This window comes from Agrilus planipennis, unplaced genomic scaffold (assembly GCF_000699045.2).
Source record: "Agrilus planipennis isolate EAB-ADULT unplaced genomic scaffold, Apla_2.0 scaffold46, whole genome shotgun sequence".
Classification (NCBI taxonomy): Eukaryota; Metazoa; Arthropoda; class Insecta; order Coleoptera; family Buprestidae; genus Agrilus; species Agrilus planipennis.
The window spans coordinates 868,101-895,926 of NW_020438933.1; the positions used below are offsets into that span (position 1 = coordinate 868,101).

At 32.8% G+C, this 27,826-nt stretch overlaps 2 protein-coding genes across 2 annotated transcripts in view; both read right to left on the minus strand.

Annotated features, from left to right (window-relative positions):
* Positions 1 to 2,575: 2,575 nt before the first annotated feature.
* LOC108744751 (organic cation transporter protein-like) overlaps positions 2,576 to 27,826 on the minus strand; it is a 102,488-nt gene continuing 77,237 nt past the window's right edge. Inside the window, exons 7-10 of the mRNA XM_025974253.1 lie at positions 15,562 to 15,889; positions 11,820 to 11,995; positions 4,364 to 4,536; positions 2,576 to 2,902 (exon numbers count right to left, since the gene is read on the minus strand). Coding sequence (XP_025830038.1) covers positions 2,734 to 2,902; positions 4,364 to 4,536; positions 11,820 to 11,995; positions 15,562 to 15,889 — 846 coding nt within the window. The 3' untranslated portion in view covers positions 2,576 to 2,733. The remainder of the gene's footprint in view (positions 2,903 to 4,363; positions 4,537 to 11,819; positions 11,996 to 15,561; positions 15,890 to 27,826) is intronic.
* LOC112904383 (solute carrier family 22 member 5-like) lies at positions 17,670 to 21,461 on the minus strand. Its single transcript, XM_025974252.1, has 3 exons — positions 21,188 to 21,461; positions 21,014 to 21,119; positions 17,670 to 17,790 (listed from the first exon to the last, which is right to left on the minus strand). Exons 1-3 carry the CDS (start codon positions 21,334 to 21,336, stop codon positions 17,752 to 17,754), a joined length of 294 nt encoding a protein of 97 aa, XP_025830037.1. The 5' UTR covers positions 21,337 to 21,461; the 3' UTR covers positions 17,670 to 17,751.

A 27,826-nucleotide genomic window follows, 5' to 3' on the forward strand; every position in this document is an offset into this window, starting at 1 on the left:
ATACAACGACAGAAAATCCAAAATGCATATTAACGCATATATTAATGCATATTTTGCCGATTTTTAAAGCATATTTGCATGCATATATTTGCTATCTTTTTTGGTGCATATATTCCGAACTCTACTTGTTACTATTACTATTAACTATTGACAGAATTAAACATTGCTATTGAAAACGTATGTGTTATTATCAAAGTCGCGGGCTATTATCAAATTAGGTATATGCACACCTGTATTTTGCATCGCCTAGTAGTAAAAGAAAATATATTTGGTCGTGTGAGTGCTCGAATAGGACATTTAAAATAAAAGAAGAAATCCCCCACCACTTTCTTACCATATCTAAAAGGCATCACGAACAAAATAGGCAGAGTGTTGGAAAAGCATCCAATTAAACTCTTTTATATTCTAATCACAATGATACCATGTACCTGTGATAAAGTTTACATCATTACCACAAAAAGATCAATTAATACAAGAATATCTGAACGCAAAAGAAATTGTCGTTTGGGTGGAAAACCCGAGCTCAAAAATACATTTAAGAGACAACGTCCGCAAAAGGTCTACACATATTTATCTGCATTTCGTCCTGTAAAATTAGGGTAAAGAAAATGTTAAGTTAGAACTGTTCGCTACAGTCATATCTGTATTTAAATAAAGTTTCTCACGTGTATTCTACTAATGTGTGCATCGTATTGTTAGTAGGAATTCTTATTTTTTCCTTTAAGGTATATTTTTCTTACTGCCAGGCTATTAAAATGAGAACGTTCCTTAAACGTGATGATCGCATTTCACTTACTCCATAAATTACTTTTTTATCCGATTTTATATTTGAGAAATTTGTCACACACAGAAAATGGTAAGGTACGTTTCTTGCCACGTGCTAACTGAAAATAATCTTATTGTACTGAGATTTATACGTGTTTATAACTAGTTGTGATGGGCGAACTCGAGTAAAAAATAACATGTCATCTCTAAAATTTTAGTATATATCTTGCAAAAAATTTCTAACACCCTGAGCATAACTTCACTATGCTAATATTAATGTGACAATTCATTTAATTTTTGCCCAATACGAATTACCTTAAAGTAATAAGAAAAAATTGTTGCTACGGTTACTCCCTCGCCGGGAATCGAACTCCGACCACTAAGTTATGAGAGATGGCAGCAGCAACAATTTTACTCATTACTTTGAGGTAATTTGTAGTGGATAAAAATTAAATGAAGTTTCACTTTAATATTATGTGTAAACCACTATTCAAAGTTTCTTAAAGTATTTCATTTGGTAACATATCATCTTGTCTTCTATTTTTCATTTACAGTTGCTAACAATAAATCATCTTGTTCGATTATATACAAATTCAACGGGCAATCATAAAGCAGTACCGATACTCAAACGCATGTAATTGCCTCTTCTCGCCTCGCAACTCTCGACATTCTTTCTCGAAATCATTTGAACTGTTCTGTCTACCAACTTTCGAGATATACTCTTTTACGTTTTATTAGTTTAACTAGTTCTTCCCCCCTATCAGTCACTGTAAGCTCGAAGCTGTTAGCACTATTGCTTCGAGTGGTCGAAATTCACTTTCTTTGTGTTAAAAATTGTTTGAAAAATTAAATTTAAAGTAATTGTTTGTAAATAGGTATGTAACACATCGTACACTTCAGCATAAGAAATTGCTCATTTACGTAATACTACTTTGTCCTGTGCTGACAGCACTCATAATTATCTTTATGTATATTATTAATAATCAATTCTATTAATTTAAATTGATTTCATAAACAATTTGTTACTAATAAATGCAGCCAACAAAATAATTAAAATATTAATTAAAGAGTAATATAATACATTGGCAACATTTTCTTGGTTTACTATTAAATTGGGCATAGAAAACATAGGATTGCATCACATTATTAGTGATAACGCCAAACCGTCTCACCACTTTATCTACTAGCGACTACTTAAAAAGCAAATTATACATTACATACACTATTTATGGATTCTATGCACCAATATATCAAGCTAATTAAAATTGGCAGTGTATGGCCGTTAATTGATGGGTATTTACTCCTGGTTGTGGTATTTCAAATGTATAACAAGTGCCTCACGAAGATATCTATTTGCTACACTAAATTTACGGCGCCGTTTATGATAGGTATCTACATAAACCATATAAAAGATATTAATTTTTTGGTAGGTATGTAATTGAAATTACAAGGAATGGAAAGTTAAGCTCTTGTCAAACATTTAAAGAACCTACTTTCCATTAGGGATTTATATGCTGGGTTTCTATCTATACCTATGTATTTCTTTAATAGCTGTGTGTATAAATATCTTATTTACCAATAATAGTCTCCACCTGGTACATGTATTTTCACCATAAAACTGAATTCCTAGCAGAAATACTTTCTTATTATTTTATAATAGTTAGGTATTTACATTACAATAAAATCAAATAACTTATTAGTAAATAGGTACGAGAAATGTATACATATTTTTAAGTGACTGGTCGATTAGAGCCACTACATTTTCGTAGAACTAAAGAATACCAATACCAATACAACTTCCACGCAGTCGGACGTGAAACCAAGAAAGTTTTAAAATAAAGATTTATTAAATTAATTTAGTTAGTACATAAAATTTTGTGTGGCGATTTCCTTTAAGTTACTCTTAGATAAATAATAATACCTACTGACTACAATAAATATCACATGGTAGACGCATTAAAACGTCTTTTAGGCAGATTGTTGATTTTCAGGGACAGAGATTGATTTTCTTGACCTTATCGACGACCTGTTGATAATGTTTGATCGCACCTCTCCTCGCACTGATGCTCTTATCGAACCGATTCGTCTAAATTGACTTTTTGGCTGGCATTCGTCCTCGTTATCGCCACTTTTACCCCTGTAACGATAAAATATCCATGAAAATTACCATCACAGTTTATTTGCAATATCTCGTTCTATTCAATTAGCGTTTTGTTTGATTAATGGCATCCAATGCCAATATAGTAATAGGAATTCGACGATTTCGGATAATTTTAATAAGAAAATATATTTTAACAGGATAAATAAAGCACAACTGTTATATGACATAGTCACTCTATGTGCATTTCAATAAAAAAATACTAAGTTGTCTGCTACAGATATATTGCTTTTACACCATTAGTATAATATAAATTCGGAAGTAAAAAAATTATTAGTAAGTAGATATGTAAGACAAAAACTAAAAGTTAATTTACAAAAAGCGCTTCGTACATCTCCAGATAATTATGAGGCCTTTGATCTGAGAGCAGGTAGATGACCCAAGCAAGCTATAGCTTCAATTATGATATATTACCCTAATAAACTGTTATAAGGTAGCCGCACTAGGCAAACCTCCCTTTCCGTTTTTATTTTGACGTATTTTGTAAAAGAGATTACCTAGTTTCAAAACGATTTGTTTAAATCACTGATACTGCCTCTTAATGCGGCTTGCGGTAGGTATAAATTGGGAAAAGTCGTCACATAAAGAAAAAGTGTTAAACACAAGATGCTAGGGAAACTAATTCCACTTTAACTGGCTTGCTTGCGCACGCGTATTATGCATATCTATTGTGGTTATAGAAGCATAAAATAAAACGTTGATTACGCTGGAAGTATCAAAGTTTCAATAGCACAACGGCGATTCTATGACCATAATATATAATACACATGTGCAAGCTGAGCCAAAGTGGAATCGATGCCCCTAATTACTAATTAAACAATACAGCATCAGTCATTAGTGTAGGTTAGTATACCACTACAGAACAGTTGTGTTACAATAATACGTCATGATACATACAAAAATATTTTGTTAATTTATTTTTAATTAAAACAGTTGGTCTTTTGAAAACGGCTGAAATTCCCCTAAGCCTCACTCTTAAAGACAGCACCGGGCTCAGAAAAAATGAACAGTATGAGATAAATGAAGGAATACGTTTTTAGTTTTTATGAAGCTGTGAATGATATACCTAACGCTAATATTTTTTATAAGTAATCTTGAAAATTTTGGTAAAAGCATCAATGACAAAAAAGGTTTTTATCTCGGAATCATAAAAGTTTAAGAGTTTGAGTAATATTTACGGTGTACACCTTCTGCCTTTTCTAGTAATCCGCAGCAGCATGCAGACTAGAAATTTGTAAGGAAATTGAAAACAAAATATAAGCAGAAATACTTGTTTGGACTAAGAGTTTGTAATTAATCATAATCCTCAGTTGATTCTTATTGGAGGTATACTACTCATAAATTTAAAAATGTTTTCTCTACTTTATATTGTAGCGTAGATGCAATTCATTTCATTCTTGATAATACCGTGTATAATTAATAATAGTAAAGGTATCTTACCTCATGCAACATGGGAACTCAAAGATTTTTTGGTTCATTCCAAAAGTTTCACCATCTTGTAATGTTTGGGGTAATTCGTGACCTAAGGTTTCTGGTAAGAAGAGAGTAAGAATTCCACCAAGTATTCCCAAAATTCCCAGGATAACCAACGGAAACGATGTCCAGATGTTAGCCTAAAATTGTACAATATTAATCAGTATTAATAATGTAGTATGCAGACGTGCCTTAGAATAAGTTAGTTGTTAATGTTTAAATTTTAAGTTGTTATAGTCGTAAGAATTATTTACTAATTTCTAGGAAAATGTACATGTAGCAGCCAGGTCCTCGGACCCAACCCTGTCGTAAAGTTTATTACCGTTGCTTAAAGAAAAAGACCTCTGGGACGGTCAAGAAGTACCGATTACTGTACAATTTTAAAAAGGACGGAATCGGGAGTCTAAGAACAACCCTCGAAAAGGTTAGACGTCGTGAGGGCTTGGCTCATTCATGTAAAACTTCCATGTTCTGTTAACTTAATCTTATTCATCTTATAACTTGTTTCTTTTAATAAATCGTTATATTTACACGTCCCTGTTAACGTTACTGTTATATCCCTACATAATTTTGGGGGCTCGTCCGGGATACAGTGAAATCGTTAACTGTGACTTGCGAAATTAATAACAACGTCGATAACTGACAATTTTCGTATCTGTGCGTGGTGTTGAGAAAAATTAAAGACATTCAAACAACGAAAGTAGTGATCCGACGGATCTTCAGTTGTGTAAAAGTTGTTGTGAATTGAAAAAGGCTGTTTCAAAAACACCATGGTTGGCCAGCAAGATATTGAAAAGATGAAGGTGGAAGAATTACGTGAAAAGTTGGAAGAACTAGGTCTTTCTGTGGATGGGACAAAGGCAATATTGCGTCATCGGTTACGTGAGGCTTTACATGAGAACAATGATACATCCGAAAATGATTCAAGTGAAGATGATGAAGATACCGTCAACCAACAAAATAAAAGAAGGTCACGCGATAAAGTTCTATTGACTTTTCGCGATGTAGAAGAGTCGCTGGAAAAATTTAGCGGTGATAAAAAATTAAATGTTGAGAGATGGCTTGAAGATTTCGAAGAGATGGCAAACTTATGTGAGTGGAAAGACATGCAGAAAGTAGCATATGCAAAAAGATTGCTTACTGGTTCTGCAAAGTTATTTGTAAGGTACGAGAAGTGTGCAAAAAATTGGGCAATGTTGAAAAATGCATTGACAGCAGAGTTTAAAGAAGTAATCGACAGCTATGAAGTTCATCGTCAGTTAGTGGGCAGAAAAAAACAGCTGGACGAAACATTTCAGGAGTACACATACAAAATGCTTGATATCGCAAGCCAGGCGGACATAGATGTACGTACAGTTATTAAGTATATTATCGAGGGTATTCCTGATGATCCTGTAAATAAAAGTATTTTGTATGGTGCAAAAACAGTGCGCGAACTTAAAGAAAAATTCATGCAATATGAATGCATGAAAAGTGAAATGACAAAAGTAAAAAATAGTTATAAAGACGATAGTAAATTTAGACGAGGTAGTGATAAAAATATGAAGATAATTAGACATGATAAAAAAGTGAAAAGATGTCATATTTGTGGTGCGTTAGAACATTTAAGTGCTGATTGTCCCAATAAAGGAAAAGGTGTGAAATGTTTTAAGTGCAATGACTACGGTCATATAGCGTCGAAGTGTCAAGGAACAGCATCGAACAGCAAATCAAAGGAAACCAACAGCATTACACAAGCAGCTAAGAAGAAACTCGTCAAAGAAGTTGTAGTTAAGGACAATAAGCTTACAGCCCTAATAGACACTGGAAGCGATTTGACTCTTATGCGGACAGATGAGTATGTAAAAATAGGTTCACCCGCATTATCGCGAAATAGTATTAAGTTTGATGGTATAGGGTCAACAGGTAATGAAACTCTTGGCGAATTTGTTACTGACGTAAAAATCGATAATGTTAGTTACTGTATGAAATTTCATGTCGTTCCAGGTAAAATATTGAAATATGATATATTAATGGGGACTGATTTTCTAAATCAAGTTAATCTTACAGTCAAAGCAGGTAGAATAGAAATATCAAAGGTTGCCGATACAGGTATAAATAACGACGACATTCCCGAAATTTTGTGTATCGACACTATTGAAAATTCTAATGATGTCGATTTATCTTATATAACGAATACTGACCATCGTAATACCGTAATAGAAATGATCGAGAATTATAAGCCTGAAAAAATTAGTGAAGTTGGTATAAAAATGAAATTAATATTAAAAGAAGAAGTTCCGGTTTATTCCCGACCGCGTCGTTTGTCTCCTCACGAAAAATTTGAAGTTGATAATATAATAAAAACGTGGATTGATAAAGGTATAGCTCAACCATCTACATCAGAATACGCTAGTCCAATCGTATTAGTAAAAAAAAAGAATGGGTCTACGCGAGTATGTATCGATTATAGGGCTCTGAACAAAAAGATAGTAAAAGACCGGTACCCGTTACCGTTAGTAGAAGATCAATTAGATTCACTTCAAAATACAAAAGTTTTTAGTACAATAGATCTTGAGAATGGATTTTTTCATGTTTCTATAGACGTAGACAGTCGTAAATATACCTCTTTTATTACCCCTACAGGTCAATATGAATTTTTGAAAGTACCTTTTGGTCTATGTAATTCACCATCCGTTTTCCAAAGATATATAAATGCTGTTTTTAAAGACTTAATTCATAAAAAGATAGTTTTAACTTACATGGACGATGTTGTTATCCTTGCAATAAATTATAATGAAGCTATGGTAAATTTAAGGACAGTTATGGAAGTAGCTGCAGATCATGGGCTACTCATAAACTGGAAAAAGTGTAAATTTTTACAATCTCAGGTAGAATACTTAGGCCACATTGTTGAAAATGGCACCGTTAGACCCTCAGAACATAAAACAAACGCCGTAGCTAACTTTCCTAAGCCGGGTAGTATTAAAGAAATTCAAAGTTTTTTGGGCCTTACAGGTTATTTTCGAAAGTACATACCGCGATACTCTATGATAGCTCGCCCGTTAACGAATTTATTAAAAGCCAATGTTAAATTTAATTTTGGATTAGCTGAGGTAGAAGCATTTGAGACACTAAAAGCTGCATTATGTTCAAAGCCAGTTTTAAAGATTTATCGCGTAAATGCAGAAACTGAACTGCATACGGATGCATCGCGCTTAGGATATGGAGCAATCTTAATGCAAAGAGATACAGATGACATGAAGTTTCACCCAGTATATTTTGCGAGTGGTAAAACTACCTCCGCAGAAGAAAAATATACCAGCTATGAGCTCGAGGTGTTAGCAATAGTAAAGGCGTTAAAGAAATTTAGAGTATATTTATTAAGCATACCGTTTACAATAGTAACTGATTGCCAAGCGTTTCAAATGACTATGAATAAGAAAGATTTGTGTGTGAGAGTTGCAAGATGGGCCCTGTTGTTGGAAGAATTTCAATATAAAATCGAACACAGACCAGGCAAACGAATGTCACATGTCGATGCACTTAGTAGAAACCCATTGCCAAATGTTATGACTTTGAGTGAATGTGATGATGCGATTATTGTAAAGTTAAAGAGAGCACAGCATGAAGATAATGAATTAGCTAATATTTTTGTGTTAATAAGAAATTGTAAAACTAAGGAATATGAGATAAGAAATGATATTTTATATAAAATTGTAAACGATGAATTTTTAATAGTTGTACCAAATTGTATGCAGATGCAAATTATAAGACGTGCACACGAGAACGGTCATTTCGGAATTAATAAAACCGAGGCTCTCATAAAACGCGATTATTGGTTTAAAAATATGCGAGAGAAAGTTGAGCATGTCATAAAAAATTGTATAGATTGTATTTTAGTCGAAAAAAAACAAGGAAAGCAGGAAGGTCTATTGCATGCAATAAATAAAGGTAGCGTACCGTTAGACACGTATCACATTGACCACTTGGGCCCTATACCGTCAACAAAGAAATCATACCGTTATTTATTTGTTGTCACTGATGCATTTTCAAAGTTTGTATGGATATACCCAACACGTTCAACAGACACAGCTGCCGTAATTGATCGGCTAAAGAGACAGTCCGCAATATTCGGTAATCCCAGAAGAATTATCTCAGATCGAGGGACGGCATTTACCTCAGAAGCATTTAACGAATATTGCAAAATAGAAAAAATCGAGCACGTATGTATTACAACAGGTGTACCTCGAAGCAATGGACAGGTCGAACGAGTAAACAGGACGCTTATTCCATTATTAGCAAAGTTGTCAGCTCCGAAACCCGAAGAATGGTATAAACATGTAAATACCGCACAAAAGTACTTGAACGCTACAATTCATCGCAGCACCAAAAATACCCCTTTTAAACTTCTAATTGGTACTGACATGCGTTTGAAGAGTGATGAACGTATACGTGAGATCATTGAAGAAGAATGGACAAAAATGTTCGACGAAGAACGAGACGCTATACGTGTTGAGGCAAAAGACAAAATTGCCCAGATGCAGGAAGAAAATAAGAAATCTTTTAACAAAAAGCGTAAAAAGGCAAAACATTACCAAGTGGAGAACCTCGTCGCAATAAAACGGACACAATTTGGGCCAGGTTTGAAAATGTATCCCAAGTATTTAGGTCCATACCGTATAAATAAAGTCCTACGTAACGACCGCTACATTGTGAGCAAAGTAGGTAATCATGAAGGGCCGCGCGAGACATCAGTGTCAGCTGACCACCTGAAACCGTGGGCACAATATGATGAAAATCTTCCTAAATTCAATCGAGAAAGTAAAATACCTGAAACTGACGACGAAAATGAAACAGACGATGATGCTAACATCTGAGGCCAGATGTAATGCAGGATGGCCGAATGTAGTATGCAGACGTGCCTTAGAATAAGTTAGTTGTTAATGTTTAAATTTTAAGTTGTTATAGTCGTAAGAATTATTTACTAATTTCTAGGAAAATGTACATGTAGCAGCCAGGTCCTCGGACCCAACCCTGTCGTAAAGTTTATTACCGTTGCTTAAAGAAAAAGACCTCTGGGACGGTCAAGAAGTACCGATTACTGTACAATTTTAAAAAGGACGGAATCGGGAGTCTAAGAACAACCCTCGAAAAGGTTAGACGTCGTGAGGGCTTGGCTCATTCATGTAAAACTTCCATGTTCTGTTAACTTAATCTTATTCATCTTATAACTTGTTTCTTTTAATAAATCGTTATATTTACACGTCCCTGTTAACGTTACTGTTATATCCCTACAATAAATAGAACTTACTCTCATTAATAGTCATGTACAGGTAATAAATAAGTCATATAATAAGTAGCATGCTTGCAGGAGGTGATAGAGGTATATAAAACAAGACAATTAAGCAAATCTTTTATAATACTACAAATGGCGCAGTTAACGCCATCTGTAGCACGATGGTACATTTTAGGATTACGTATGCTCCAACAAGGTCCACTTGTGTGGATATCTACTTGCTGAAAACGAATCCCGGCGTAGCCAACCTCCACGTGATAGGCACGTTAGCTTAATCGAATAAAATAATTCGAATTCTGTATTTTGTCGAAACTGCCAGACGCAGATCGCGATTTCGATCTTTTTGGATCTGATCAGCTCGTCGCACGCAGCCCGACAGAACACAGGCCAAGTTTTACCATTATTATCGAATTATTTTATTTAAATCTTTGATAGTCAACCGTTTTCGAGAAAAACGTACATGAAAGTACAGGGCAAGGGTCAGTCCTGCACTGGTAGGATTTCGCGGACAAATACGACATTACAACGCCACATTCGATTGGCTGCTATCATTTGTGTTTTCGACTCATGAATTGTTTGTTACTTGTTAGATTAGATTATTCTTTTAACGTTTGTATCTTCGCCCATGCGTGGTCCTTAGGTATTTAAATCTGCTTTTGTATGGGGTTCCTTGAAGCAGCACTCGTATCAAACGCTAGTGCAGAACGCAAATGATTTTCACGATCGTGTATGATCGTCGGAAATGAACTACGTCTTAGAAATATTTTTGTAGTGTACGTACGCTTGTGTATGAGTTTACTGATGTAATTATTTTTTTCTAATAGGTAGAAAGGTCTATTAGTGAACCAGCCATAAAGAAAAGATAGCGCACATTGGCAATACCTCAATAGTAGTTTGAAAGTTTAATAAAATTCCAGTTATCTATCCAGAGGATATTAATGTATCTATTACTGTTTACGTTACATTATTTTTTTCATTCTTTTGTGTGCCTAATACCACGTCGAGGTGTACTTTACGTAATACCACTTATTCTCACCGATGAAAAACGTAATTATTTATCTATACATTATTATTGGTAGCAGTGTAGTAGTACAGAGCCGGACAAACTTTAACTTCGCAGGAGCCGCTACATGAGGTTAGTTTGAGTCACTCCATACCCTTCAATGAGTACGAGAGAGTAAGCAGTAATGAATAATTTTATTTGTTTTTTTCTTCTCCCATATCAAGCCCCTTCATCCTGCAGACGAGCGAAGCCACTATCGCAACTTAAATAACACCTACGAAAATTTTCGTTGCTACGTTCGCAAAACTATTGGGTTTGGCTATGGAAGAGAGGACTCACCTACGAAATGGAAGGGATAAGAAAAGGAAAGAATCATCTCACTCGCACTCGCAGGACCAATGAGGAGCTACTTGGTTAACCTTGAGGAGCACTCGGGATGCAAAAGAGCCGAGTTTGCCCGGCTCTGTAGTAGTAAACTATTGATATTTACTTTACACAACACAATCGTTTAGTTGTTACCGATACTTCTAGTTTTCTTACAATTTTTTAACCACGCTGTTTTATTCGCCATGTGGTTCCCAATTACATCTAGTTAACACCGTCCATAGCTTATTACTATATGGCTACCTACAAAAATCCAGCCTTTCCTTATTTTCTTTAGACTACGATATAATAACAAATTTTATAGTTAGTTGTATAGTATAAAGCTCACTCTTATTGTAATTAATGATAAAATATTTTTTAAAAAGGCATCCCATTGACTTCTAACGTAACCATCTGTATTAGTAACGATAATAAATAAATTGATAAGTCGACGATTAAAAATTAATACGTATACCTTCCTAAATGTATCTCTCTTAATATTTTATTTTAAAACATTTCCTGTAATTTTTAACATGGAAAATGTCTGAATTAACTAATGAAGTAAAGTCTTTTGTAGATTTAAGCACAAAATACTTAAACTGAAGAATATTCATTTCAATCGTATTTTAAAACATTTTTTTACGATTGAAACATTAAAACTGCTTTCACTCAAAACACTTAGATTTGTAGTGAGTTCATAATCAGGTGAGACTTGTAACACATTTCAATTTCCTTAAACGTACTACATATTTAACATGCAATAAGAATAGATTACTTACCAAATAGACCACAAAAGGTGCTAAAATACTGGCTACGTATCCCATTATATGTATAAATGCAACACCTTGTCCCCTGACTACTGTTGGCAATAACTCAGCGGCATATTGCAGTCCTATATTGTAAGTGATGTTGATGGCAAATCGTCCAATTATAGCTAATGTTGCTGTTGGTAAGCCTGTTAAATAACACTTATTAAAATTCAAGAATTTCATCATTGTATAAGTTTTTTAGTTCGAAGATTGGTAAGACATGCATTTTACCACTCTCTACACTCAACATTTCCTAAATTTAGAACAACCAACTCCTTACTCTTATTTCCGCTTTCAATACGTATCGAACTTTTATGTCTCATAAAGTGCTTTACTATTCTATCTCTCCTATTTCAAGTTAATTTCACTAGTACCTTTTGTTCTTGTTCTACTTTCTCTACTTCTACTTCTATTCTTTTCCACCCACGATATTTTTATCATCCGCCTATCACACGCTTTCTCACCACGCACTCGTATGACATGCACGAAAAATACACATTATATTTATTATCAGAAGGTATTATTATATATATTGGTCTTATGTGTTATTTCGGGCACAATCAGCTTGGGATTCGTTCTTCTCTTTTACGTTTCATGCACCGTTACTTTTTAATTTTTTTTGCCATGGACCCCTTGGAGTTCAGAGTTCATCTTTAGGGGTCAATATAGACCACCTTAGAAATATCTGGTACACATAACATCCCAATCTGTTACGACGCGTCGTAACTTGTCACTTCATTACATTCGGCCTAAACAATTAGTTAACCACTAATGTAAATCAAAACTTATTAAACAGGTAAAAAAATGAACTGCATAAAAAGAAAACTAAAAAATGGAAATTAGATCTTGATAGAATACAAAATTAAAAATGAAATACATGTAGCAGAAATCATGCTTCCGTCTGCAAGAAGAAGCCCAAAAACTCGAGGAAAATGTCCACGTCCTCATTAATGGTAACCATTTTATATGTATATGATTTTAAAAGTACTTACCTATATGCATTTGTACTTTATTTTAAAATTGATAAGCCAATAATATCACAAACAAAAATTTTTCGAATACCTATTTAGTATAAATTTTTAAAACCTTTTTTACAATTTTGCGTTTTTATTTTCATCTTTTTCATTATATTAAATTCCAAAATTATGAGTGTATATCCTTTCAATTAACTTTTCTTTGTCATTTTAACATTTTCTGAGTGTTATCTACCGATAATGTCATATTGCCTAAGAAAAATAAAATTCTTTTATCAGACAAGCCGGTCTCTTTAAAGAAAAATAAAAAGGTGTTTATGACGAAATTTTTAATTTCCTTTCTATAAAAATTTAATAAATTATCTAAGTATTTAATTATTCCAGTCAAAATTTAATTATCAAACAAACGGTTACTTATTCGTAAAGCAAATCAGAACATAATTATATTCCCATTACTATTTGTTCATAACATTAGATAAGAAGCTAGAACATGTTTTACTACTAATCACTTGTAAACATGTTACGAAATTTTACGTGTGAAGTAAAATTATTGTATTCTTGTTATAGTTCAATGAAGTGTAAATGAAAATGGATTATTAATTATCACTAACGTAATACATTCGCTTTTTGTAATTTAAACCATAATTGAATGTTATCCGGAAATAATTTAATTTACAAGTAAATACAAATAAATGTTATTTCTAGCAGAAATTTAAATTTACAATACGATTAACTTTTATTATTAAGCAATTTTACCCACAACAATTTATTAGTGGCAATACCCGGATGTATAGGTAAGTACAATTAGTAGTAATTCAAGTTCAAAGCTGAAAATTCACCCAAAAGCAATGGAATCAGATTACAAACCAATACAAGACAACAAAATAATTAATAAGTTCTAATAATAAAGGTATATACAATCCTTTGTTTCTTTAGGTACAGTTTAAATGTGCACTTCCGCAATGTTACTAGTTTGAAACAATGGTACGCTAGACTGATATTAACTGAGGTGCAAAAAATTTCCTTTGTGAGAAAATTAGTATACAGATTGGTTGTACTAATAGCTGAAAATGTTAGGCAAGGTTAAAAAAATGACAAAAATTAATAAAATCGACTCAGTAGCAAAAATACATAATTTTCTCACTAATCCTTTAAGATTCATATTGACCATTCTGTATTACTTATAAGGAAACTTTGTAATATGTTTATCTAGATCAACAATCATGAAATACGTAGTTTTGCTTTTGCTGAAAGGCATTTGGAAAGGGTGAAAATAACCCTAGAAGTTAATACTTCATAAGAGTGATTGTCAGGATTCACGTATTTCTAATTGATATTTTCATTACAACCAAATAGATTAAATTCTACTTGAAAAGCTGCTTGTAATCAAAATTTAAGAAACTAAATAAAATATATTTCGAAAAATTGAAAATGAAAAAATTCAATTGCAAAAAAGCTATTACCTATTCAAAGGACATTAAGTTACTTATTGAAATTTACATAACGTTAATTTATTCTTTATTTTGTGTTCTTTGTGGAGGTGTGTAGGTGTGTAAATAGTATTGCATAATATTAGCTATGACCAAACTAGTTATTTAATTAATTGCTATCGCAACGGGTGTCTAAAGATTATTATATGTAGTAGCTAAGCTGTTCATATTTACTTTATTAGTAGTTCCACAACCGTCACTATTATCGTAATTTCTCTGTACATTGTTATTCATGTCCAGGTTTTCGTTTTTTTTAATTTACTCACCATGCGATTCCCTATTGCTTGAAAACTGACAATCATTCTTATATATAAATATTAACTTTTTTATTATTTTCAATCCGTAAAAAGGTTTTTCCGCAAAAAGAAAAACGTATTTCATTTTTGATATAGATTAACACATTACATCCGCTACTAAATCGTTGGCGGTTATCTCGGAAAGTTTCTTTGTGAGAAACACGAAATTTTAATATGTTGTTGGCATTTTGGTCCTCAACATAGGTATGGTTAAAATTTCAGTACGAAATATTGCATAGTTTTAGCAGATCATCACTTTTTGCAGAAAAAGTCACTTACGTAATATGATACTAGAAAGGTTCTGAATTCTAAGATCGTCTTATTAAACCACTTTAAATCTAACAGCTATAACACCCAAATGGTGTTATCAGTCAAAGGAGTATAAATGGATGAAGAACTTTGTATCCTGCATTCTTATTGTATTCAATGGATATATAAAAGTCAAAATATTACGAGTAAATTTATATTAAGTTGATTAATTGCCATCACAGAGATTTTGCTCAAACTGTTCATGTTCCAAGAATAATCACCAATACGGGATTGTAAAAAAAATTGAAAAATAAACTGCTTTAGTTGATTTTCGTACTTTCATAGTATGAAATAGAAACAATTGAGTTAAAATTGCCAAATATATGGCTTACTATGCTTATTTTGCAATGGTAAATAGGAATGAAGAATTCGACTTAAGCGACATCTCAATTTTTTTTGTAAGGTGTTTTATTGACGTATAAGATCAGTACTAAACATCACTAAATTAACGGAACGTTTTCTAAGAGCACTTCAAATTGTAGATCTCGCCTCAAATTTAAATCCAGCAATAACCTTACTTTCTGGTAGGACAAATGGTATACTTCTGGTATTAAAATTAAAGAACCCTCATCTTTCACGTTGGTAAAAATCGAAATTCCTTTTAATTTTTAAAATGTACTAATCATGAATTAGTAAAACTCACCTATAGGAACTAGACATGCTAGAAGACTGAAAACACCACTAATAGCCATACTGCCAAATGCAAGCCACCTACGACCCCATACGTCCAAGACTGCCGTTAAAAATGTATCTGCAGGAAACTCTGTGGCTGATGCAATACAAAATGTTAGGAATGTGTTCAGACCTAAACTTCCAACGTTTCTGACGTGGCCATCAAACACCAAAGATATTGCCATCCAAATTACAATTAACAGAATCGTTATTCTTCGAAGTCTTGGGGTTTTGAAAAGATCCATTACAGAATATGTTTTTGAAGATTCTTCTTGCTTCTTTAATCGGAGGCAACTTTCCTACAATAAGAGAAGAAGTTAATGCAATATGAAGGTTATATACCTACACTCATTGGATCATTTGAAATTTACTTTTGTCGAAATTGAACTATCAATGTAAAAGGATGGGGTTTTTAGGTTGAACCCTTTCCTTTGTCAGTCTTTAGTATCATAATCCCGGACAGAATGCGCCAAGTACTTGCATTTTGTATTAATGTTAGTATTTACAAGACTATCCTTAGCAATGTTTGATGAAAATTTGTGCAGTCCTTTCCAAGATCTTTGCGAGAAGGAAACATAATGTTTTAAATGTGAAACAAAAAATACGTTTCACAAGATTGGCAGCATAAGCAATAATTAGTGATGTTTGTATTTCAATTGAGGTACAACTGCACACTAAATATAACGAACAACTCAACGCTTAATTCATTAATAATTACAATTTAGGAAACTGCTCGATTAAAAATGGCAAAGGGTAGCAAGGATATGTTGAAATAAGAAAATATACACAATTTTCCATAAGAATAATTAAGTTTTAAAGGATGACCATTTATGATTCCATGACCATCAGATAAGAACATTTTTTAAGTTGATTTCTTTATACGGGTGTTCTTTGAAACATTCTTCATTGTTCATTTTTATATCGCAATTTTTATTTAATTGAATAGTAAAACTCTCCCTCAAAAGGGTACCAGAACCTGCAAATCTTCAAAAAAATTACCATTTTTCAAATACAGAATACTATGATTATAACTTTGATGAAAGTAAACAAATAGAATGGTCTGAAACAAATCGTAGTTTGATTTATGGTCACTCTATAAATCATCATCATCATAAGGTCGTCAGTCCTAACACTAGTTGGACACACACCTAGAGGTGTGTACTCTTTCCTATCCTAATCTTTGCATTTCCCAAAACTAGAACGCTTCTAACCTTTTCCTTTCCGCAGCGCCCACCAATTTATTTAATTATTTACTCTCTAACTAACACTACAATTATTAATTAACCTTTCTTTCAATATTATATCACACACTATCCCGCTTTTTCGCTCTTCTTGTTTCATTTTGTATCGCCTCTAGCTAAAACTAGAACTGACTCCTTAGAGCTCGTGGCAAGTATTTATAGGGGCTGAATTTGTTCTAAAAATATCCAGAAACTGACATCTAGAAAATCTGGTGTTCTTTACTACTGTGTATATTTGGTTAAAAGCGTTTGAAATGTGGTGTTACAGACGAATGATGAGAATACCAGGGATACAGAAAGTTAGAAATGAAAAGGTATTAGAACGAATAGGAGAACAGAGGACTCTATGGAAGTCAACAAGAAATAGACGATATAGGTTGGTAGGACACCTTATCAAACATGAAGGTCTATTCAGAGACAAATTAGAGGCAGAAACGGAAGTTAAGAGGGGCAGAGCTAGACCTAGATAAGATTACTGTTCGCAAATAGTTAAGGACATGGGTTGTTCTAGTTTTAGAGAAACGCCAAGATTAGCTCAGGATAGGAAAGAGTTCACACTTCCAGGTGCGTGTCCAACCAGTCTTAGGACTGACGACCTTATGATGATGACACGTGACAGTTCCCAAATTTAAAAACTAAATATGCAGCAGTAATATGTTAACTATAAAATAAATTATAATATACGAAATAACTACTATTATATTCCAATTAAGTCTATTTTAATTATACCTATTTATCTTGTAGTTTTGTAAGACGTAAGTGAAAATTTCATAAAAATGTAAGTAACGCATTTACTGTTCTTGCCTTGTTTTTTATAACTTAAAGATGTAGGAAAATGCCTCAAAAATTACTTGCTAGTAGCATATAATATTTGTTGTCGAGCTCCAGACGGGCCTTGAGTCATTGATGAGCAATAAACGTCAGTAACACGAGAAGAGTTCTGGAACGTTCGATGGAGCCTGGTGGGGGAGGGAAAGAATTTGGGAATTAGTATAGAACGGTGTGTGTGGGGCACACACTCTTGATGTGCCGTTCAGATGGTTAAATTCTGAAAGTAGTTTTTTTTAACCGACCTAACTAGCGTTTGATTTCAACGACGAAAATCGAAATCAGTATTTATGGGTGACTTTAAATACCTAATCGTAATCATCCTAAATTTAACGGAAATAGATAAAAAGTTAACAAGCTCAATTAACGACTATTTTCTACTATAAAATTATGATAGCTGTCATATGTGTCTACTAAAGGCGTGTACACTTCTGGATCTTGCCCTTTTAATGTTGTGCATGTTATGTATTACGACTTATTATTAAAATAATGAAACTATTGTGCAAGTAAATTGCCTAAGATTGTTTTAATATATGTATTGAACGATTGTACACACGCGTCAGGTGTGCCTACTTATTTCCTGCGTATTCCTTGCCCCCTTCCCCAGCCGCCACTGACGACTCCCTTGTGTGTGCGTGCGCGTTTCTGTACAATTCGTTGTTTCTCAGTGTGACGTGTACTGCGGGTACCTTTCTAATAGTGTACTTGGCAGCTTGGAACGTTCACTGTGGCTCGTATACACACTTTCTATTTCTTTCAATGTTATTGTTATCTATTATTACTATTATCTATTAACAATGTCTGATTCTTTTGTATTTACATCCTATAATTATCATAATTAAAACAATTAGTAAAATATATTAATCTTATTAAGTAAACTACCTATATAATTTATTTTACTTAACTTTTATTTATTGGTTTTTATTATGTTAGCTTCATTTCGACCTGCCTATAAACCGTCAAGCCTACCGGGTTCTATGAGTCTGGCAAACAGACGGGTCAGTATACAAGTGCAGAGAATTAGTATGCTAAAGTTATCCAAAAATATCGCTAACAATTAGTTAGTTAATTCTACAATCAACTTTGATATTTCGCATCCGCCAGGCGTGCTGTGACGGCCAAATAATAGAATCTAAATTTGCATGCTGATAAGTTGTTGATTATTAATAGTAAATTTGCGCGTATAGTTCTTCCGACAATAGCCAGTTGCAAAATGCAATATTTTGCTTTTATCCAATGCTCTTTAGTCGGTAACTAATAAAATAATATTATTACGATGAGTCACAAACAGGTAAGGCTCTCCAACAGTTGGATTTAATCTCAAATCTTTTAACTTTTGATTCATAGTTTCATTCCACTGTCTTCCTCCTTGCCGTAGAGCGTAAACCATACATAGATTTATTCAGCCGGAAAACACTTCCTCTTTAGACTCATAAAGGTACCCGACGAAAGTGCCATATCTAATTAACATCGACCCTGACTCTGGCACCATTTTGTTGAGATGCGCGTGGCACACTTAGTCGTCTCTATATTCCAAATTCATTTATCGGAGAATCAAAATCAGCTCCAAGATATTCTCTGCTATTATCTGACTGTAAATACTTTTTAAATTTTTCTTCCGATTAAATTTTCTACTCTAATTTTATACTGAGAGAAGGGTACGAGAACACCATTTTTCTGACTTGAGAAATATACTTCACACCACTATGTAGCATCGTCAATAAATGTCAAATCACTTTTTGCAAAAATTATTAAAGTCATTGATTTAAAATTTTCAGCGTTTATTAACAACGTTATGATACACAATTTGCCATATTTTTTAAGCCAATAATTTAAAGGTGGTATTACTTATTAACAATTGATATAATAGGCTATTTTGGTGTTTTTTTCAAACTTACAGATAAACAAGTTGATCGATTTCAAAATTTCTTGTTGGATTTTATAGACTACATTTTTCATCTAAATAATTTTTTCACACAGTCTCCAATTTTTCAGTTGATTTCAAAAAACCGATTTTTTTAATTATTATAATTGTAAATATTTGTAGCTGATCCCAAAGACGACTATTCGATATTCTTGCCCTTCTGTATATGAACTAATTTTTTTTACTGAAATGGCTGTCTATAGATGTAGTGCGAGGTAAGATGGGTCGTTATGGACGTTTCGTGTTACGTAAGAACTCACGACATGACATACTCTAAAATTTGGCGTAAACAAGTGGACGCAATTAGGTACTGCGAAGGGATTTTTTAATATAAAGAATACATATAGATAACATAACATAAATTTTGCTTCTGTAAATTGAAATAAGAAATAATCCATTATAATAGACCTTGCATTATTTTAGTTGCGACTATAAATAATAAATATTATAATCACATATGAATATATTGCTTTCAACCTTATTCTTAATGACATTGCCCTATGCGTGTTTGTCAGTTATTATGTGGGTGGTTTAGATCGTTGGGAGTTTTTCCACAACACGAATGTCTACGGCGGGGATGTTCTTCAAGGTTTTTGTGGTGCCGTCAGATAAAACATACTTGATATGATTAAGAGCGAACAGAAATTAATTATTTTTGATCTTTAATGGTTCTTCAAAATTTTTTTTTAACATTAATTTTGTCAAAGAATTCTTTGGGTACAATTTTTTACATATTTTTCAAAATGTTGTTCATATGATATGTTCTTAAAACTACATACATTGTTGTCAATAATTAACAAACATAGAGGTTGCGAAAATGTATTAAATAATTGCCGTTTAAATGTTTCTTATTTACATGCTCATTGCAGTATTCTAACACATTTTCATATTTCAAATGAGTTAAGATTTTTTCGGCCATGCAGTTGAATATATATAAACACTTTTCACGAATGTACACTTGTCGTTTAACTCACAAACATCACTTTTGCATTCTTGAAAATTAGTAGATCATTTGTTCGTTGTCCTTCCTCGTTGGTCCATAGGAATTCATTATGGTATTGCAGTAGAAACCGTGCAGGAATAACCATAATAAAATTGTTTGTAGGCAGTGGATAGATTTGGGAAATGTTGTAAACTCTTGACTTCAGGAAAGGTATTTTGACAATGTATACAACCAGTTGAGAAGTTATAGACGTTTGTAACAAAAATAGGGGAAAAACGTCATACAAATGAGAAGAATTCAGGTTTTGTAATGTCTGCTTTGGAAATTAATTCGTGGTCCGGGAGATATTCGTTACTGAAAGTAATTGACCTTTTATTAGTAAAACCTTTTCTATCAAAACGTTTGGAATGTTAAGACAGAACTGTGCATTTATGTATGACTGTGTTCTTTCATNATTGGAATGAAAAAAACTCCAATGAATACTTACCGAAAACTGTGTATATATTTTATCGTCCACTTTTGTTCCATTAATTCTCTCAAACTTCTTTAAAATTTCGATAGCTTTGTCTACTTTTCCTTGTGATGCTAGCCATCTAGAAATAAAAAAAAAAAAACTAATAAAACAATGCACATAAATTCGGTGAAGCAATGGATTCTTTACCTTGCAGATTCTGGAACAACCCATGGAGTTAAAACGGCCAATGCCAACGGGACGGAAGTTACTACGGTAAACATTCTCCAATCTTCCAAAAACCAAGCAATCCATGGCAAGACGGCTGCGGCGAATGTGAAAAATATAGCTATGGACATATTTGCTACAAAAGTTCTCCATTTTGGGCCGACATATTCCAAAACTGAAATCCATTTTGTAGTTTAAGATAAAATTAATGCTACTTTTTCAAAACATAAAAAAATTTCTAATTTGGTACAACCTCTGTTAGATTTTCTATGACAAAGCTATTGAATAGCACTTTCACTCGAACATTTGGCCATTTAATATTAGAATAGTAAATAGTAACAATGAAANTCGACCCTGACTCTGGCACCATTTTGTTGAGATGCGCGTGGCACACTTAGTCGTCTCTATATTCCAAATTCATTTATCGGAGAATCAAAATCAGCTCCAAGATATTCTCTGCTATTATCTGACTGTAAATACTTTTTAAATTTTTCTTCCGATTAAATTTTCTACTCTAATTTTATACTGAGAGAAGGGTACGAGAACACCATTTTTCTGACTTGAGAAATATACTTCACACCACTATGTAGCATCGTCAATAAATGTCAAATCACTTTTTGCAAAAATTATTAAAGTCATTGATTTAAAATTTTCAGCGTTTATTAACAACGTTATGATACACAATTTGCCATATTTTTTAAGCCAATAATTTAAAGGTGGTATTACTTATTAACAATTGATATAATAGGCTATTTTGGTGTTTTTTTCAAACTTACAGATAAACAAGTTGATCGATTTCAAAATTTCTTGTTGGATTTTATAGACTACATTTTTCATCTAAATAATTTTTTCACACAGTCTCCAATTTTTCAGTTGATTTCAAAAAACCGATTTTTTTAATTATTATAATTGTAAATATTTGTAGCTGATCCCAAAGACGACTATTCGATATTCTTGCCCTTCTGTATATGAACTAATTTTTTTTACTGAAATGGCTGTCTATAGATGTAGTGCGAGGTAAGATGGGTCGTTATGGACGTTTCGTGTTACGTAAGAACTCACGACATGACATACTCTAAAATTTGGCGTAAACAAGTGGACGCAATTAGGTACTGCGAAGGGATTTTTTAATATAAAGAATACATATAGATAACATAACATAAATTTTGCTTCTGTAAATTGAAATAAGAAATAATCCATTATAATAGACCTTGCATTATTTTAGTTGCGACTATAAATAATAAATATTATAATCACATATGAATATATTGCTTTCAACCTTATTCTTAATGACATTGCCCTATGCGTGTTTGTCAGTTATTATGTGGGTGGTTTAGATCGTTGGGAGTTTTTCCACAACACGAATGTCTACGGCGGGGATGTTCTTCAAGGTTTTTGTGGTGCCGTCAGATAAAACATACTTGATATGATTAAGAGCGAACAGAAATTAATTATTTTTGATCTTTAATGGTTCTTCAAAATTTTTTTTTAACATTAATTTTGTCAAAGAATTCTTTGGGTACAATTTTTTACATATTTTTCAAAATGTTGTTCATATGATATGTTCTTAAAACTACATACATTGTTGTCAATAATTAACAAACATAGAGGTTGCGAAAATGTATTAAATAATTGCCGTTTAAATGTTTCTTATTTACATGCTCATTGCAGTATTCTAACACATTTTCATATTTCAAATGAGTTAAGATTTTTTCGGCCATGCAGTTGAATATATATAAACACTTTTCACGAATGTACACTTGTCGTTTAACTCACAAACATCACTTTTGCATTCTTGAAAATTAGTAGATCATTTGTTCGTTGTCCTTCCTCGTTGGTCCATAGGAATTCATTATGGTATTGCAGTAGAAACCGTGCAGGAGGAACCATAATAAAATTGTTTGTAGGCAGTGGATAGATTTGGGAAATGTTGTAAACTCTTGACTTCAGGAAAGGTATTTTGACAATGTATACAACCAGTTGAGAAGTTATAGACGTTTGTAACAAAAATAGGGGAAAAACGTCATACAAATGAGAAGAATTCAGGTTTTGTAATGTCTGCTTTGGAAATTAATTCGTGGTCCGGGAGATATTCGTTACTGAAAGTAATTGACCTTTTATTAGTAAAACCTTTTCTATCAAAACGTTTGGAATGTTAAGACAGAACTGTGCATTTATGTATGACTGTGTTCTTTCATATATTTTATTTAAATTTTCTGTTAATTCGTCGTGTAATTTTCGAATTGTTGTAAGTTTTCTTTATATTGGTTAGAGATTATATGTGCAAAACTAGTGAACTCATTTTGTCTTTTAGTAATGTGTTTTTCATTAGTTGCCATTTTAATTGATTTCTTGAATTTCTTGAAGGTCGTTGTCATCAGGGTTACCAATAATGTATTTTATCGCTGTTCCAAGAAAGTTCAGAAGTCCTTTCATTGTGCGTAATGTAGTAGTAGTAATTTTATAGTAAAGTCCTTCGAAATAGAATAAGCGTGGTTTGATTAAGTCAACCATTTGCTGACTTATCTCATTCTTGTACTCTAATAATACAATAGTTTGTGCAACGTTTAAATATGTTGAATACTGAGTGGAATTATTTCTATAAAAGTAGAAGGAATGATAATGATTTATGTGACTGCCTAATTGAAATGGTTCTTTGTGATATCCATTTTCGTTGTTAATTAGCTCAACTTGAAAGGCCAGGCTTAGGGTCCGTACAGTCATGCGAATGACAAAATTTTCTTATTGGTCTCATACCTTTTAATATTTTACTTATCCAACAACATAAGTGATGTGTCCATTTGTGAAATGTTTTTCATTTTCTTAAATTTATTTTTAAGTTTGTTTCGGTTTTTAGTTTTTATAAAGACTGTTTCTGAATATTCAATTTCGGGTATATCTCTGTTTTCATTCGTTTTTCGAACACGATTTTCTCGTATTTCCTTTTGTTTTGCGTAAAGTTCTTCACAAGATTTAATTATTTTATTTATTCTGTATTTATCATAGTCTCCATAAATTTTAAAATTTAAATGTCATCGTGTGGTCCATACAAAATTTCAAAAGGGGTAAATTACGTTGTGGACTGTATCGAATTATTATAAAGAAATCCAGCTGTTTGGATAATTTCTAGTAATGGTTCCGGTTGCTCTTTATTTTGTGAAGTTCTTATTTTGTCGAGAATGGTTGAGTGGAATCTTTCATCGGGTGAATTGCTATTTGAATTGCCCGGGGTAGTGTAATGTATTTCAATTTTATTAAATTCCATGTATTCTTGAGTAAGTGTCTTATCAAATTGGATGCCTTTGTCAACAGTGATTTAATTAGGTTTGTTATGATGACTAAAATAAAGTCTTAATTTTCTTAAAATGGTCAGTGAGTTTCTCTCTTCGATGTTATAAATTTGTCCGTACTTGCTAAAAAGATTCAAAATTGTAAGGAAATTTTGTTTGTTGTAGTTCATAATGTCGACGTGAATTATTTCAAATGGCGGTTTGACTAGTAATGGTCCTCTCATAATTGGTTTACGAGGGTGCCGTTCATCCTTTCCTAAAAGACATTCGTCGCATTTGTTTATAAAATTTGTAACAGCTTGAGCTATGTTGGGCCAATAATAAGTTTTGGAGATGTTTAACCGTTTCTTGAATTCCATTGCGATTATTATTGTGGTAGTTCTTTACTGTTCCAAGTTGAGTTTCTTTATTTTTCACATTAATCAGATTATTAGTACATTTGATAATTTTGAAGGGTGAAACTTGATATTCATTCTTCAAATAATCTAATAAGACACTTTCCATTTCTGGATTATCGAAATAGATTGCTACAGTCTTATTAGGTCGAAAATATTCTCTTGTTGGAGTCTTGGAGATTGCTTCGCATGTAATTTTTGTTTAGCGTGACCTTCAAAAGCGTTTTTCATTTAAAAGGTTGCTTTAGATGGATGGAGTACGTAGTTTTGGTTGTTAGAATAATTTGAAGTTTGTAGGAATTAATAGGCTTTTCGGTGATAGGGAATGCAAACGTATGACTTTTTTTATGCTGTGTGTTGCGTTAATGATTGCTCTTCTTCTTAACTTACTTAATCTTTCCAGTATTCTTCTATTATGTCATCAGAATCTTTAAGTATTTCATCCTCATCTGCATTCGGTATTATAGATAATGCTTCTAGATCTTCGACAGTTGTTTCTTGAGTGTTTATTTCATAAGTATCCCTGTCGAGTCTGCTCAAAACATCTGCTACATTGCTTTCTTGTAACGTACCTCAAAATCATACTCAACGAGTCAAATTTTCCATCGTGCAAACTTTGAATTTATTTCTTTTGCTATGGTTAGCCATTTTAAGGGTTGATGATCTGTTTCAATAATAAAACGTTTCCCAAATAAGTATGGCCTAAAGTATTTGCAAGAATCGACGACAACTAGAAGTTCTTTTTCTATAGTTGCGTAATTTCTTTCAGTGTGCGTGAGTAGAACGCTATAGGTTTTACATTTTGGGACAAAACGGATCCAATGGCGTAATTACTTGCGTCTGTCGTTAATGCAAATGTCATTGTAAAATCGGGGTATGCCAGTACCGGTTTGTTGGTTAGGAAATCTTTACATTTTCGAAAACATTCTAAATATCTGCTGCATCTATTTTCGCATTCTTTTTCAGACATTTTGTTATAGGTTGAATAATTTTGGCAAAATTTTTGATAAATCTCCGGTAATATCCCATAAGTCCTAAAAATGCTTTCAATTGCTTGATGTTTGTTTGTACCGAGCAATTTTTAATTACTTTAATTTTATCAAGATTAGGTAATTCCTTTTGGTGTACCTACATGACCCAAAATTCACATTTATCCAGCTGAAGTTTTAAATTGCACTTCTTAAACTCTTCAAATATTAGTTTTAGATGATATAAGTGGTCTTGTAAGGATCTCGGAAAGATAATAATCCATATATACAAAATAAAACATATTTAAATATTTTCGAAGCACATTTTCCATAACTCTTTCAAAAGTTGCGGGTGCATTTTTCAATCCAAAAGGCATTCGTACATATCCATGGAGTTCATTGTCCACTTTGAATGCCATCTTTTCGGAGTCCTTAGTCACTTCAATTTGGTGAAAACCTTGGGCAAGGTCCAGCGTAGAAAAATAAGTACACCTTCCTAAATTGTCAAGAATTTCCTCAATTTTCGTCATAGGATATTTATCTTCCACAGTTTTTTCGTTGAGACGTCGATAGTCAATAACGATTAGATATTTCTTTTCAACAATCCATACAGGGTAGCTGTAGAGCTAATAAATGGTCGTATGATTCCACCCCTTAACAGCTTTTGAATTTGTTCTTGTATCTGTTTCTTCAAATGCTTAGATGATGACGATAAGGCCGAACATAAACAGGTTCATCGTCCTTTGTTCTAATGTTATGTTTAACCTTATTCGTAAATGTTGTTTATCCTCATATTTATGAAATATTTCCGCATACTTATCTGTCAATTCCAATAATTTAGACCTTTCTTCTATGTTTAAATGATCCATTCTTAAAAGATTTTCGATGTTAATATATTATTTCTCGAATGTGTAATCAAGTTCTTCTATTTGATTCATAGCGGTAACTTCTACAGTTCAAATATGTTTGATTCTTCGGATTTGCTTGGAATGGTCGAAAATCCGTTTTGTACTTCTACAAGAGCGGGAGGAATATTTAATTCTGGGATAATAAATAATACTTGTTCATGGTTAATATCAACTGGTAAGTGCATTTTACCATTTTCCGGCTGAACTACGATTAGTTGCAAAAATCGTGTATTATTGTACAGATGAAATGGTTTTTCATCGTTTAGGGTTATTGTATTATTTTGGAAGTTAATACTTGCTCTTAATTGTTTCAGATCATTGATTCCTACAAGAGCGTCGAAGTTTTCATGCCACTTCATAATTCTAAGTTGAATTGGGTTGTATATATTTATACCTTCCAATAAAGAGTAATAATGATTATATTTTTCACCCCTAGAAACTGTTGCAGATTTTACTGTAAAAGGTGATTCAAAAAAGTTTTCGTCAGGAAAAAAAAAATGCAATTTCGGGGTTAATCATAGAATAATCTGCGCCAGTGTCAATTAAAACTTTTAAATCGTTGGGCAAAATAATAAATGGCAATTTTAGCATACTAGCGGCGTTATCTGAAGAGGCAATCTGTTGAAAATTTTCATTTTCGTCTTCATAATTTTCTTCAGTGTTGTAATTTTCCACATTTTCTTCAAACTCGAATTCCTGTTCTGTTTCGGGATAGGTTTGTTCTTCCATATTCGTTAATTCTTCAGAGATAAAATTTGGCGGACCAGTACTTTTAAAATGTTTAACAAATGGTTAACGTGGTCGAGTCATACCAGTTGTAAATGTGATGTGGCGGTATGACGTTCTTTTTGAAGACGTTTCTTGGAGGTTTCCCAAATACTTGTTGATTAGTAGGAAAATGTTGTTTTACTGGCCTACTTTGGATGTTTATACGAGGGTGGATTGATAAGTTTCCGGCCTAACCAAGAGATGACGCCACTAGGCCTACCTTGAGGTGACATTCTATAGTACCATCCTTGGATAGCTTGTAGCTATAGTTTCAGCCCGATCTCCTTGCTAG

Coding starts and splice junctions, on each gene's coding strand:
- LOC112904383 (XM_025974252.1), bottom strand. CDS start 21,336: ATGTCCATAGCTATATTTTTCACATTCGCCGCAGCCGTCTTGCCATGG. Junction 21,120..21,187: donor GTTGTTCCAGAATCTGCAAG/GTAAAGAATCCA, acceptor TTTTATTTCTAG/ATGGCTAGCATCACAAGGAA. Junction 17,791..21,013: donor AAATATATACACAGTTTTCG/GTAAGTATTCAT, acceptor CTCCCCCACCAG/GCTCCATCGAACGTTCCAGA.